This window comes from Grammomys surdaster, unplaced genomic scaffold (genome assembly GCF_004785775.1).
Source record: "Grammomys surdaster isolate TR1022 unplaced genomic scaffold, NIH_TR_1.0 133, whole genome shotgun sequence".
Lineage (NCBI taxonomy): Eukaryota > Metazoa > Chordata > Mammalia > Rodentia > Muridae > Grammomys > Grammomys surdaster.
In genome coordinates this window covers 13,768,936-13,782,271 of record NW_021604591.1, presented here as the reverse complement: position 1 = coordinate 13,782,271, position 13,336 = coordinate 13,768,936, and the positions used below count along the sequence as shown (strand labels likewise).

The following is a 13,336-nucleotide window of genomic DNA, read 5'->3' as shown; positions in this document are numbered from 1 at the left end:
TGATGTCCCTGCTCCATCTGCCTGGCGGCCTCTTAGCTGTCCTACTGATCCCAGCCCAAATGCCACTTCCAACAAGATGCTCTGCCCAGCTCCCTGGGGCAGGAGAATTATCGTGAGTCTTCCATCTGGCCTTCCCCTGCCCCAGGAGAAGCTACACTCTCCCTTCCACTTGGCCGTACAGGATGTCTTTCCTATCACTGCATGCTTCTGCCCAACTTTCTCAGTGAATCTCTCTGAAATGAATAAATGAACAGGTGTCATCATCCTCCCTCAAACACAGTTTCCTATGACTCCCCAGACAAAAACACATTCCCCAAACCCACAGATGGCCTTTCCTGAGCTACCACCTCTCTGGGGAAATCTCATCCTGACAGAACATCTGTCGGGGCCACAGGGATCGTTTAGCCTTTAGCCTCGCATCCCATAAGAACAGGAAGGGCTTCAGAGATGGACCATTTCTTCATTTAAGGAAACAGCAAACTCAAACCTGGAGACTCCAGGATATCGAAGGTCACTCTGCAGCTTCATGCTTACGATCCCACCCATGACCCCTGGGATGTAAGGATTTCTGGATCTGAGGTGTCTACAGGAACATTCCAAGAGGCTGATCTCCCTGGCCTCCTGGGAATCCCAGACACACGTAAGATGTCCCTACCTCACCGACTCCGACTCCCCTAAGTGCTGTCCCAGTGCAGGTGAATACCTTACGCTTCTTGGCACGTCCTTCTGCCTGCAGGGTGCGGGTGCAGCGCTGCACACACTCGGAGAAGCTGAGGTTGCTGTGGTCGGCACTGTAGTCCAGGTCAGCCAGGCGCGCCAGGGACAGGATGTAGTTACAGGCAATCCTCAGGATGGCCAGCTTGGACAGCTTCTGCCCGTAGGAGTAGCACGGCACCTGAGATGGAGGGAGAGGGCATCAGGAACAGCTGCAGGGCCTCTGTACTGAGCATCTCACCTCAGTACCCACCTAGGCTGGCGGGGGTGGGGGCAGCCTACCCACTATGTGTCTGACTTTATGACCTGTGCTAATTAAGCACCTGAGGTTTCCACACCCACATCCCAGCTCAGCATTCCCACACTCTAGGGTGTATCCAAATTCCCATTTGACAGGAGGAGACAATGAGGCCGGGCTCACACCCAAGCAACAGCTGATTTCCACCCATACAGAGTCCATCCTCCTGCCGCTGGGGAGGAGCAGATATTCTTCCTACCTCTGAGGCTTCCTTCATATGGTCACTCATTCATTGACACTTTTTTTTTTTGGATACTTGAGGTCTCAACAATTAAAACCATTTTTTTTTTTTTGAGATAGGGTCTCACTATGTGGTCCTGGCTGGGCTCAAATTCATGATGCAGATCAGGCTAGCCTCTGACTCAAGAGACCTGTCTGCCTGTTTCCCGAGTGCTGGGATTAAAGGTGTATGCCGCCATGCCCTGCAAAAACTTGATTCCTATGGGCCTTGTAGTATATACCTATAATCCTAGCACTTGGGAGGTAGAGACAGGAATAAAAAAATCAACCTCACTTACACAGCAAGTTCCAGGATAACTAAATTGTAACCCTGTCTCAAAACCTTTTCAAAAGTAAATTTAAAATAAAAACACAATCCCTAGATAGGTGGGTGGTGGTGGTGGTGCATGCCTTTAATCCCAGAACTAGGGAGGCAGAAGCAGACCGATCTCTAAGTTTGAGGCCAGCCTGGTCTACATATTGAGTTCCAGGACAACCAGGGCTACACAGAGAAAGCCTGTCTTGAAAACAAAACAAGCCGGGCAGTGGTGGTGCACGCCTTTAATCCCAGCACTTGGGAGGCAGAGGCAGACAGATTTCTGAGTTTGAGGCCAGCCTGGTCTACAGAGTGAGTTCCAGGACAGCCAGGGCTACACAGAGAAACCCTGCCTCGAAAAACCAAACCAAACCAAACCAAACCAAACCAAACCAAACCAAACCCAAACCAAGACTCCTAGCAAAATATGGAGGCGCACACCTAGAATCACAGCATTTGAGGAGCTGAGGCAGGAGGACTACTATGAGTTGGAAGCCACCCTTGGCTACATAGTGAGTACCAGACTAAGGCTACAGAACAAGATCCAGCCTGAAAATGGGCCAACAAATAAACAAATTTCATCTCCTGCCTTCAAAGAACTCAGACTCAAGAAGAATGACAGATTTGGAGAGACGGCTCCGTGGGAAGACTCTGCCATGCAAACCTCACAATCAAAGGCCAAGCCTGGGAAACCATGTACAGGTGGATGTCGAGAACAGAGTCTATAAATCTGCCCTCTGTACCCCTCATGTGTGCCATAGCACATACCATGTACACACATACACTTAGCAATAAAGAGCACTTTTAAAAGATACCATACATTCTCTTAGGACCCTGGAGACATTCAGGGGGACAGTGTAGATACTCAGACACAAAAACATGATGTCTTCTTCTTTCTTCACCTTCTCTATGCCCTCTAGACCTGGGTTACTGCCGAGCATGGCACACAGCAGATGGGTAATAAATGCCAACAGCCCCGACCTGCCTCATTTGTCTGTGTTGGCATCAGCTTATCACTCACTGATTGTGGGAGATGGGAAGGGCCTCTGACTTAGTACTGGCCATCCTACACGTGTGCTATGTGAGCCATCCAAGAGCTAAGACCATAGCAATGACTAACGTGGGATTGTAACATGGACGGAACGCCTCATAATCTACCTGACAGCTATTAGCCAATCGGCTTCTTCTTTCCCTGCTCTCTTCACCCAAACAGCTAAAATGTTCTCACTGGCAAGCTCTGGTCCCATCTACGGCTCCTTGGCATCTATACACAGCATCCGTATCACGCCTCTGAGTGTGGGGGCCCTCACGGAGCTGCTGCATTGATATTAAGGGAGCATGCTCATGGGCCAGGAACTCTCTGAAGCCACTGGTTTTTGAGCCAGGGATGATTTTAACCCTCAGGGGACAGGTAAGGTCTGGGGCCATTCCTAGTTGTCACAACAGAGGAGCAGCAGGGTTCAGAAGGAGGTCTGGGGTACTGCTGAATGTCACACCATGTCCTCAACGCCCTCCTCAGCAAAGAACTCTTTGGCCCCAAAGCTCAGTAATACCAAGAGAATGAAATCCCTACTGGCAGCCCCAGGACTGTGAACTAATACCTCACTACATCACCCACTATAACCAGCACTTCACCTAAGGAACTTTCTCTGTTTTCTCACACCTGCCCTATACCAAGGGAGCAGCCTGTGCTTACAGTGCTGTAATGGACCTATCTGTCTTTACGTCTCATTTTTGCTGCCACTCTTAGCGTCCAGTATCCCCCATGTGCTGGGGGAAGGTTCACAGCTGCAGAGCATAGTCCACATCTGGCCCAGAGCAGGTTTCAAAAGGCCTGGTTAAATAAGGTCATGAGTGAATTAACTCCAGGGTATTTGGAATCTAGTTCCAAAAACGTATTTTGGGCACTGGAGAGATGGCACAGCAGTTAAGACAACATGCTGATCTTGCAGACAACCAAAATTTTGTTCCCAGCAGCCAAATAAAGCAGCTTACAACTGCCTGTAACTCCAGGAACATGGGCACCCCAGGCCTTCTTCTGGCCTTAGACTCTGCAGTAGTGTACAAACCTACACTCAAGACACATACACATAATTAAAAATAAAAAAGTGATAAGGGGTTAGAAAGATGGCCCAATGGTTAAGGGTACTTACTGGCTGTTCTTCCAGACAACCTGGGCTTGGGTCCTAGCACTCACATGGCAGCTCAAAGCTACCTGTGACTCTAGTTCCAGGGGATACAATGCCCTCTTTCAACCTCTTTGGGTATCAGGCACTCACATGATATGCAGACATATATGCAGGCAAAACACTCATATTCATACAATAAATAAATCTTTTATGAGAGGATAAAAAAAAACTGGGCTGGGGAGATAGTTTAAATCATTTTGCCTTGCAAAACAGCGGACCCGAGTTCAATTCCTAGAACGTACATTAAAGTGTCCAGCATGGTGGCAATGGTGGCATGTGCTTATAATCTCAGCACTCAGAAGACAGAATCAGAAGCATTGTGGAGCATAGCTAACCTGCCTGCCTAGACTACTTGGTCAGTTCCAGATCAATGAGAGGAGAGAGCCTTAAACACACACACACACACACACACAAACTCCATCTCTCTGAGGATGAACAAACAACATATACTTTGTCTCCTAGATTCAATGCCTGGCTCTGACTCTGCCCAGCATACATCCAAGAGAATGACATACTCACACTGAGCCTCTGTACACCGGGCACAAGATTGACCTCACAAGGTAGTGGGGACTCGGTTGATGACATAGGCAAGCAGAGGTCAGCAAAATGACGACATTCAGTATTGCAGAAGGTCCTGAGATAGGCTCCGGAGAGGGTGAGAAACCTGGGCACAGTAGCTAAGCACCCTCTCATGCTGGGCACAGAAGCTAGCCATCTTTCACCCTGAGCACAGAAGCTAGCCACCCTCACTCTACATGAGCCCTCTACGGGGGGCAGGAGAGGCAACACAGCAAGCTAACTCTCCTGACCCTCCAGCCTCCACCTACATGGGCATCCTCCCATCCACACCTCCTAACCCCTGGCCACAGCGTCAAACCCATCCAAGAAAGCTGGCAGAACAACGCTATTCCCCTGTTTCCAGTCAGAGTCCAGAAAACCCTGTTATCAGTTTGAACAAATAAACAAGGTCTGGGCCAGGGAAGGGGTCTCAGGGTCAGGCCCAGCACCTCTGCCTGCTCCTTGACCCAGGAGATGGTGTCTGCCTGTGGGTTGGGGGAATCTGGACCCAAATCTCCCTTCATCAGACAACTCTGCACCTGGGGCCCCAAACAGCTGGGCTTCTAGGAGGAAGTGAGTTTGAGAAAGGTCTGTGTACTGGGCCCAGAATAGCAGGTGAAGCCAAGGCCAACCCAGGAGAACCATGCCAGGATCTGGGGCAGTCTGTCCTAGATATGTCACTTTGTGCCATTGCTGAGGTCAAGCTACTGGTCAAACCAAAAGAAATCCATTGACTGAGCCCTCGTCTTTCTGGCACAGCCAACAGGGTTTCTCAGCATTATCCTATCTGAGATCTACCTCAAGTAAAGATGAATGTCCCGTATGCACATGAGGAAAACTGGTGAGTGGCTTTCTGAGCCTCAGATCAGTCAGCTGAGGCCTGGCTGGAGCCAGCAGCTCATCTGCATGGCACCCGAGGAAGGCACATTCAACAGGACGTTCTGCTATCAAGGTGGACACGTGGAGCAACAGTGGCTCTTTCAGGTGGCTTGTCCCTTCTCCTCCCCTACCCCAAGGTTGGCTCTCTGTAAGGCTCCTTCTAGAGTCTCCTAGTGACAGGGCTCAGTGGGCACAGTGTTTACCTAGCATACTGTGATACCCTGGGCTCAGTCCCCAGCACTGCACCAACCAGGAGTAGTGGAAGACACTTACAATCCCAGCACATAGGAGATAGAAGCAGGAGGATCAGAAGTTTGAAATTATCCTCAGCTATGTACTGAGTGTGGGGCTAGCCTTGACTACATTAGACCCTATCACAAACAGAAAGCATATATACTACTCACAACAAACAACAAAACCCATAAGCCACTACCATGCATTCTCCTAATGCCCGTGCAACCTTTAGCCCCCAACAGCTCAGCTACACCCCAGCATGGAGACACCTCGGCCAGGCGGCCACCACAAAGTTCCAGGCACTTGCAGTGGTATGATTGAGAGCAAATTCCTTCACCTCTCTGAGCCCATTTCCTCCTTGATAGGGTAGAGACGGCAACATTTGTGTTCCTCATGGGGTCTTGAGAACAATAACTGGTGTTGCTAAAGGTCCCCAGCAGCTGCCTTCTTCAAAGCCCCATGGACAGAGGCATTCTGAATGCACTAGCTATACCCATCTCTTCAGCAGAGCACTGAGGAGAAGCAATGGCGTCCGCTCCACAAAGATGCACTCGACTCTCGGCTGTGTCGCCCCCTATTCCTCCAGCTGCAGAGAGAGAAGTGCTGGGTTTTCAAGTCATGGTTCCACCAGGACTCTTCTCAACTAGCTTAAGGTAGGCGTGGATAGCTTTCGATAGTTTTGGGCCAGTGATCCCAAAAGACTCCAGATTTGTACATTACCTCTGTGAGTATCCAGAACACGTCCATACCCATCCAACTGCCTGCACAGGACCCTGCCTTGTCAAAGGACTGGAGTCGAAATAGATATGGCCACCTGTCTCCCACTGCCTACCTGTATTTTCCAGCTTCTGGAATAGTAAAGGTACCTCCCTCGGGCTCATCCATGGGGTCTAGCTAAAGGCATGTGTCTGTGCACAAATGTCTGTGCAGGTATTCTTGCACACGTTCGAGCATGCACGTGAAGGCTAGACATCGGTATCAGGTGCCTTCCTCAGTTACTCTCCATCTTGATTTTTGAGACACGTTCTCTCCTGAGCCAGGAGCTCCCTGACTCAGCTAGGTCGGCAGGCTGGCTGGTTATAAAGCCTCAGAGAAGCCTCAGAGAGCCTCGTGTTTCTACCTCCCCAGTGCTGGGATGACAGATGCATGCCAGTGTTCCTGACTTTTTACATGGGTAGGTGGGGGTCGAACTCAGATCTTCGTGTTTATTTGGCAAGCATTTTACTGATGGAGCGGCTTCCCCTGCTCTTGGATTTTAAACTCCACAGAGGACCAGCTTTGGGCATTTTCACAAGGTCCTCTGGGCCCCCCAAACATTCCACCCCTCCTTCACTGCCCACGCTAGACCCTCCCTTGGCTCCAGCAAACACTGGCTGGGGAGACTGAGGGCCTGGTTGTCCTCTGGACATCTTCCCGACTTTAAGTAGGACCGTGGCCTTACAGGACCTGTTTCTTCACCAGAAACGTGGGCATCCAAACAGCTGCTTCTCAGAATGGGATCACAGTGGACAAGTGTGAGGGGGAAAACAACAACAAAATCAAGAACCTAGCAGAACATTCAGGAATGCCCTCAAAGTCTTTTGCCCTCTAACAGTCCATCAGAGGCAGTCCTCAGAGACCCCGAGGCCCACAGAGCTACAAGCACACAATGTCCCTGCACAGTGATATTCTAGATTCCTGTATGAAGCGAGTCTCTCATGTCTGAGGTACAGGACTCCTGGCGTGAAGCCGCCTCAGCTGGGCTGTTCAACGTCCCCTTCTAGGTCTGCTTAGAAAGGACTTTAAAATTCAAACTGTCTACAAAGTGAAAGAAGACACAAGATCCAGGCATTTTCCCCAGGGCCTGACAGACCTGGGGACAGAACCTGGCCATTTTCTGTAAGTGTCCTTGTCAGTACAACAAGTAGCCCTACAAACTTATGACCAAAGATACATACCCATGTCCTAAGAATCTCAATAAACAGCCTCTCCTGGACCTGGGAGTCACCCTCCCCAACTGTGGGGAGCTTCCAGTGTGAGCAGGCTTGCGGGCCACTGCCTCAGAGAGGGGTACACAGACACTGGTGGGGTTCCCCTGTGTCTTTCACCTCAGAGGACTTGGGAGCCAAAAGAGAGGCTAAGACCACCATCCTCATACCCTTCTAGGATCACTGAATTAATCTAGTAAGGAACCTTGGAGACCCTCAAGGCACACTGGGGGAGGTGGCCTGGGCCCACTTGCTCAATGCCTCCTTCTTGGGGAGAGGCAGCTGCTAAGGGGCCATCACTGTCTGCTGACACTCCTCCAGGGACATCAAGGGGCTTCAAGGGAGAGAACAAAGCCACCCTCAGGCTAGACATCCCAAAGGTGGGCACAGCCAGAGGGTCCTGCCAGGGAACTGTCTCCCAGAGCTCAGGTCCTTCCCTCCTCTGCCCAGTACAGCTGGCCTTTCCCATGGACCCCTCCCACCTGGCAGGGAGCAGCCTGCACGTGGCCAGCCCAGCTGCACACACATGGCCCTCATATGAGGCAGCAAGGAGGGCTCGGGTGCAGCTGGGCTGGTGGCAAGTGCCGCAGTCTGACCATCTGCCCCGTGCCCCCTAGCCCCAGACTTGAGGGACTCTCCCCCACCTGCACCTCTGCCAGCAGGCACACAGCCCCCTCCCATTTCTTCCTGGTTGGGAGGAGAGTAGATTGCAATGACAGGCAGGGGCCTGACTGCTTTCCTGGTGCAGCGGTGCATAAGCCAAGAAGCAAAGCTGTTAAGCACTGGCCACTGGGAAGACTCACTAACCCTGATTCATTCCAGGCTTTGCGGTGACCACACAGCTCTGCAACTGCACAATGCCATGAACCCATTGCCAAGACCTGAGAGTGCTGACACATGGATACAGCGCAGCACAAAGCCTGTGGGGCCACTGGGAGCATGGCAAGACCTCAGCCAGTTCACACAAGCTTCCTGATACCCCAAAACCACCTTGTATGAAACGGGGTATGGGGCAGGAATGACAGCACCTATTTCACAAAGCCAACTAGAACACAGGAGGGTCTAAGCACAGAGCCTGGTGCGTTCTGTGACTGTTATCAAAATGACTAAATGGCTGGCTAGAGGGCTCAGTGGGTGCCTGCTGCCAAGCCCAATGGCCTGAGTTCCATCCCCAAGGCCCACATGGTAGAAGGAGAGAACCAACTTCTCAAGTTGTCCTCTGACCTCTACTCACACACTGTGGGGCACACACACACACACTTAATAAAATATAATTTTAAAAATTCCAAATGAGCTGGGTATGGTGGTACATGCCTTTAATCTTAGCACTTCGGAGGCAGATGCAAAATCAACCAGATTTCTATAAATTCCAGGCTAGCCTGGTCTACATAACAAGTTAGTTGCAGGCCAACAAAGAGTACATAGAGAGACCCTGTCCAAAAAAGGGGGAGGGGATAATAAAGCATCCATACTGCTTTGTGTCCTAGAGCCCTGCTCAGTCCCCAGGCCCCTGAAGACACACATTTGAGAATTCTTCTTCCTTTCTGGCCCTGTCTGCTTTTGTGTAAGAAAGTTGCATATGGGGTAGGAGTACCATCATGATGGAGCCTTAGCAGCTGAGGCCCACAGAGGACTGTCCGAAGCCACACAGAAAGCCCAGGAGGCTGAGGTCCAGGACAGGAAGACGCTCCTCCACTGGGCGTGTCCGGTGGTGGGGACCTGGTGGGGACAGTCTCAGCCCTTCTCTGTATTTCTATCCTCAGCCAACAAGAAGGTATTCAATGGGGCCCAGCATCCCTTCTAGGGAAAGGACAGAACAGTTAGAGCTAGGAAAACGCAACAGGAGTTTGTGTGTTCTCTGGGTATATGTACTAGACATATGTACATACATTTAACTGCATGTCTGTGCACACAAAGTCTCTCTTTGAAAAATGCTTGGCCAAACCTTCTGCAGGACACATTGAATTTGATGCTTTTGTGCGGAACTTCCCCTACAGACAGCAGGAATGAAAGAAGACCTCATCTCTGAAAGTTGACAAGGGCACCACCCAGTGGGAAGATTGTAGCCACAGAAACTTTCCATGAACTGCTCACTACAAGATGATCTTGGGTAAGTCTCCTACCTTCCCTGGCCTCAGTATTGCTTACTATAAAATGGGTCTATCCAATCCTGACATTAAGATTAAATAGAATAGGAGTTGTTGTTGAAAGTCACAAAAGCCACAGTACATGAGAGACACAGGCAAGCACCCAGGCATGAATGCTTGCCTGGGAAAAAGTTGAAGAAGGTGGCTGGAGGCAGAGAAAAGACGCTGAGAGGGAGGTTTGGGGCATGCGATCCCCCAGTTCAGGAGGAGTTCACCTCGCCACAAGTGAAGCAGATATACAGGCAACTCCATGCCCTCTGTCATCCTGTCCTGAGACAGGGACTGCAAGATACCCCACAGGGTGCCACTGCTGGGGCATGCAGGCACCCGGCAGCTGAGCCAGGGAGAAACGGATGGCTGCACAGCCTAGGGAACAGATGATGGCTCTGCAGGCAGTGACAGCCACCCCACCTCCACAACCAAACGCTTTTCCCAAACCAGGTTCAAAAGCCATTACAGTCACTTTCTCCTAGGGGTTCCATGTCCAATTCACGGATGGACCAGGTCTCCAATGCCTAACTCTACTCACAGAAGGGAGTCTGAGAGAAGAAAAAAAAAAAGTTTTCCGAAATGGTTTGCTACTGGCTGAAACCCGGAGAGGTTGAGTAACTTTCCAGGAGACAAACAGCTAATCAGTGGCAGAACAAACATAAATTTCATCTATTAAAGACGTGACATCCAGCACCCACTCCAACCCTTATACGACCTGGGTGAGAGGGCCCATCCCACACCCTTTTATGATCTTACTCCTCTCTAAGAAACTAGAGAGCCCTGGGGGAGTACCAAGCTGATCTTAAGCTGAACTGTCAACTGTCCCCTCTGCCATGGTAATTCTCCAGTCAGGTATCCCTGAGCTTCCACAATGGGCACTGTCAGGTGAGGGCAGTCAACCCCCAGTACTTAAAGAGGAGCCCCCTGGCTTATCCAGAGCTAAGCTCTGTTGACCCCGCCCCACCACCCACCCCCACCCCCGAGAGAATCCTCAGCTGTGTTCGGAGAAGAGGTGACTGGTGTCAAGAGGAAGGGTGGACAGGATCTCCTGGGAAAGTTCCTGACGCTGTACCTGGAAGAACCACAGCCTTGAAGCCCGGGTCCTTATGGACTCCAGGAACCAGGTAAGGAGTGCAGAGATCCTAGAAGCAAGCTGAGTGATCATGGAAACAGAAGCTGAGAGGGGCTGACAAGCCCGCCCGCCCCCGCCCTTTACATTCCGTGGCCCCCAGGAGCGCACCTCTGTGGTGTCGTGTGTCTCAGTGCCACCAACAGGGGGCCAAGACCCCAAACATGCCAAGTGCACAGAGCGGAAAGGTCGTGCTCTGCTCCCCTCCCCTGCTAGAGGAAGATTCCCACATTCCCCCTCTGTATTCCCTACCAAGCCCAAGGGACCAGAAGATAAATACCCGCTGCCATACAAGTCAACTACAAGACCTGAGGTCAAACGCGCAGTTACCCCTGGGGAACAGGGGCGTGTCTAGGCTTTCACTCACTTTGCAAACTAAGACTTGCAACAATGGTAACTCCAATCTGCCTGCCTTGTGCGATTCCTTTTATCCTAGCACCGATCCTGGGGTCACCCACCCACCCATTCCTGCCACTGTAGCCCGGCGGCGGTTAGTGGGTACCTGCTTCCTCAGCGCCTCGAAGGCTGCGCTGATGGTGTGCACCCGCGTCCTCTCTCTGGCGTTGGCCAGGAGCCTCCGGGTCTGCTGCAGGGCTTTGATCTCCGTGGAGGCGGCGGTCGCTTCGCCTGGCCGTTTCCTAGGCGACGCGGAAGAATCCGGGTGGTTATTGTAAATTACGTGTGAAATTGACGAGTAGGAACTTTCCCCCGGGCGCGTGGGGGGCGCAGGGCGCACGGGAGACTCTTGTGGCGCCGCTGGGGGTGCGAGAGGCACGGACGGCGTGGGACGCGCGGGAGGGGCGCACAGCAAGATGCGGGGACGCAGAGCCTGCTCGCGGAAGGGCTGCGCCTCGGGATCCCGGGGTGCCAAGCTCTGGGACGCGGGAGGAGGCGGTGGCGTGGGTAGTCCCGGTCCCACCGTGCCCAGAGCGAATCCGCGTTTGCGCGCGTCTGAGACCTCAGGCGCTCTGATGCCCCGGAATTCCCTGGCTGTGTCTGTGCCTCCACCTGGAGGAACCGCCGGCGCCACTGAGGCTGGTACTGGGGTCGCGATCGGGAACGGTTGTGTCCTGTCCCGGAGCCCGTTGGTGGCGGCGGTGGCGCTGGCTGTGGCGCCGAGCTCGGGAGCTTCCAAGTCCAATCGGAAAGTTTTATAGCCATTCACGCGCCGCACCGGCTCCTTGCCTTTCCGCTTGAGCTTCTTGAGGCCGTTCAGCTCTTTCACGCACACGGTCTTCCACGGCCCGTCCTCGAGGACCGGGATGTGCTTCATGGCGCGGACGGTGTGAGGCAGGGGCGTGGGACTGCCCGGGACGCGCTCCCGCAGCGATCGCTCTGCACGCCGAGCGCCTGGCTGTGCCCGGTGGCCGCCGCGCTCAGCGCCGCCTTGTCGCCGCGCTCTCTCCTCCTACCCTCCCTCCCCGGGTCCCTCCCTCGCACCCCCACTCCCGGGGCAGCTGCGCCTCCGGCTCCGTGAAGCCTCGGAGGCTGCCCGTTCCCCGGGAGAACTCAGAGTGTCATCTGAAGTCGCTGCCGCCCTGCCAGCATTTCTGCAGAACGCCCGCTGCGCTCCATCTGTGTTTGTTTAGCCTCAGTTTACACAGAAGCCCAGTTCGTAAGATCACTCAGCGCCGCCCGCCCGGAGAGGAGGCAGCTCCGCCGCCGCCGCTGCCGCCTCCCGAGCCCAGGCCGCCCGAGCCGCGAGCGCCTTTAAAGAAACAGGAAGCATTTTTCAAAACAGCTGGGCTGAGGGCCGCCTCCTTTGTCCGCGTGCTCTCGGCCTCCCCCCACCCCCATGCCTTCTCCCGGAACCTGCCTCCTCCTGCTCGCCCTCTCTGCCCCCTACCCAAGTTGAGGGCGCGCCTCCTCTCCCCAAAGACAGTCTGCGCTCTCCACTACTGTCCTGAGCACGTGGCTCCTGACCGCTGTGGCCCTTCAGTGCTCAGCCTTGTTGGTCTGGGGGGTGACGCAGCGCCGACCTTCCCCATCCAGAACCTTCCGGTCTACCTCCCACTCGAACTGTCTAACAGAGGGAGAAATCCCAGAGCTTCTGGGAGGGAAAGAGAAGTGGGAGAGAAGAACCCCAGAGTGGCTGGTCATTATCATCCAACTGCAAGACCTTCTCCCTTCTTGCTTCTATTGCTGGAACAGAGGTCTTAGGAACAGAAAAGAACACTGGACATTGGGAAACTGAGGCACCAAAGTACACGGGAGGCAGAGAAGGGTGCAAATTTCTGGTTTAGCAGATGTAACATCGGTGATGATCTTAAGTCATCTCACCCGAGGCGCCCTGCTAAACCCAGATTTACTCATCCATGAAATGAGGAATCTGGAGAACACCCATGTGTGTCACAGTCTGGCTGTGACAGTGACCGCACAAGAGGTGCCAGGTCATCAGGAAGGCAGGACAGCTTCTCAATCAGGCAAAATTCCTAGGTTCTAGCGCTCAGCGTTGCCATTTCCTGAGCAACCTTGGCATTAGTCATGCCGCCCCTCTGCTCCTCTGGCTCCTTGTGTCCAGTATAGGGGTTAGAACCACGGCTTCCTCCTGCGGTGACGGTAACGATATCGATCACAGAACCTGATGTCAATGGTAAGGGGTCCACTCTGCAGCCCCCCCCCCAGGCCTCCATTCTGCTGGAGATCCTACTAGAAAGAAGAGGCCAACGGGGAGGCCCTCTGGGGTCCCCTGCAC

At 53.0% G+C, this 13,336-nt stretch overlaps 1 protein-coding gene across 3 annotated transcripts in view; it reads right to left on the bottom strand.

Moving 5' to 3' along the window:
* The window catches only part of Atoh8 (atonal bHLH transcription factor 8), a 30,363-nt gene extending 18,037 nt beyond the window's left edge, over positions 1–12,326 (bottom strand). For 2 of the 3 annotated variants that reach the window (XM_028762387.1, XM_028762386.1), the window contains exons 1-2: positions 11,144–11,951; positions 704–895 (exon numbers count right to left, since the gene is read on the bottom strand). In XM_028762387.1, coding sequence (XP_028618220.1) covers positions 704–895; positions 11,144–11,914 — 963 coding nt within the window. In that variant the 5' untranslated portion in view covers positions 11,915–11,951. Of the gene's footprint in view, positions 1–703; positions 896–11,143 lie in introns of all 3 variants that reach the window. The other variant, XM_028762388.1, reaches the window with a different exon arrangement.
* Between the last annotated feature and the right edge of the window lie 1,010 nt (positions 12,327–13,336).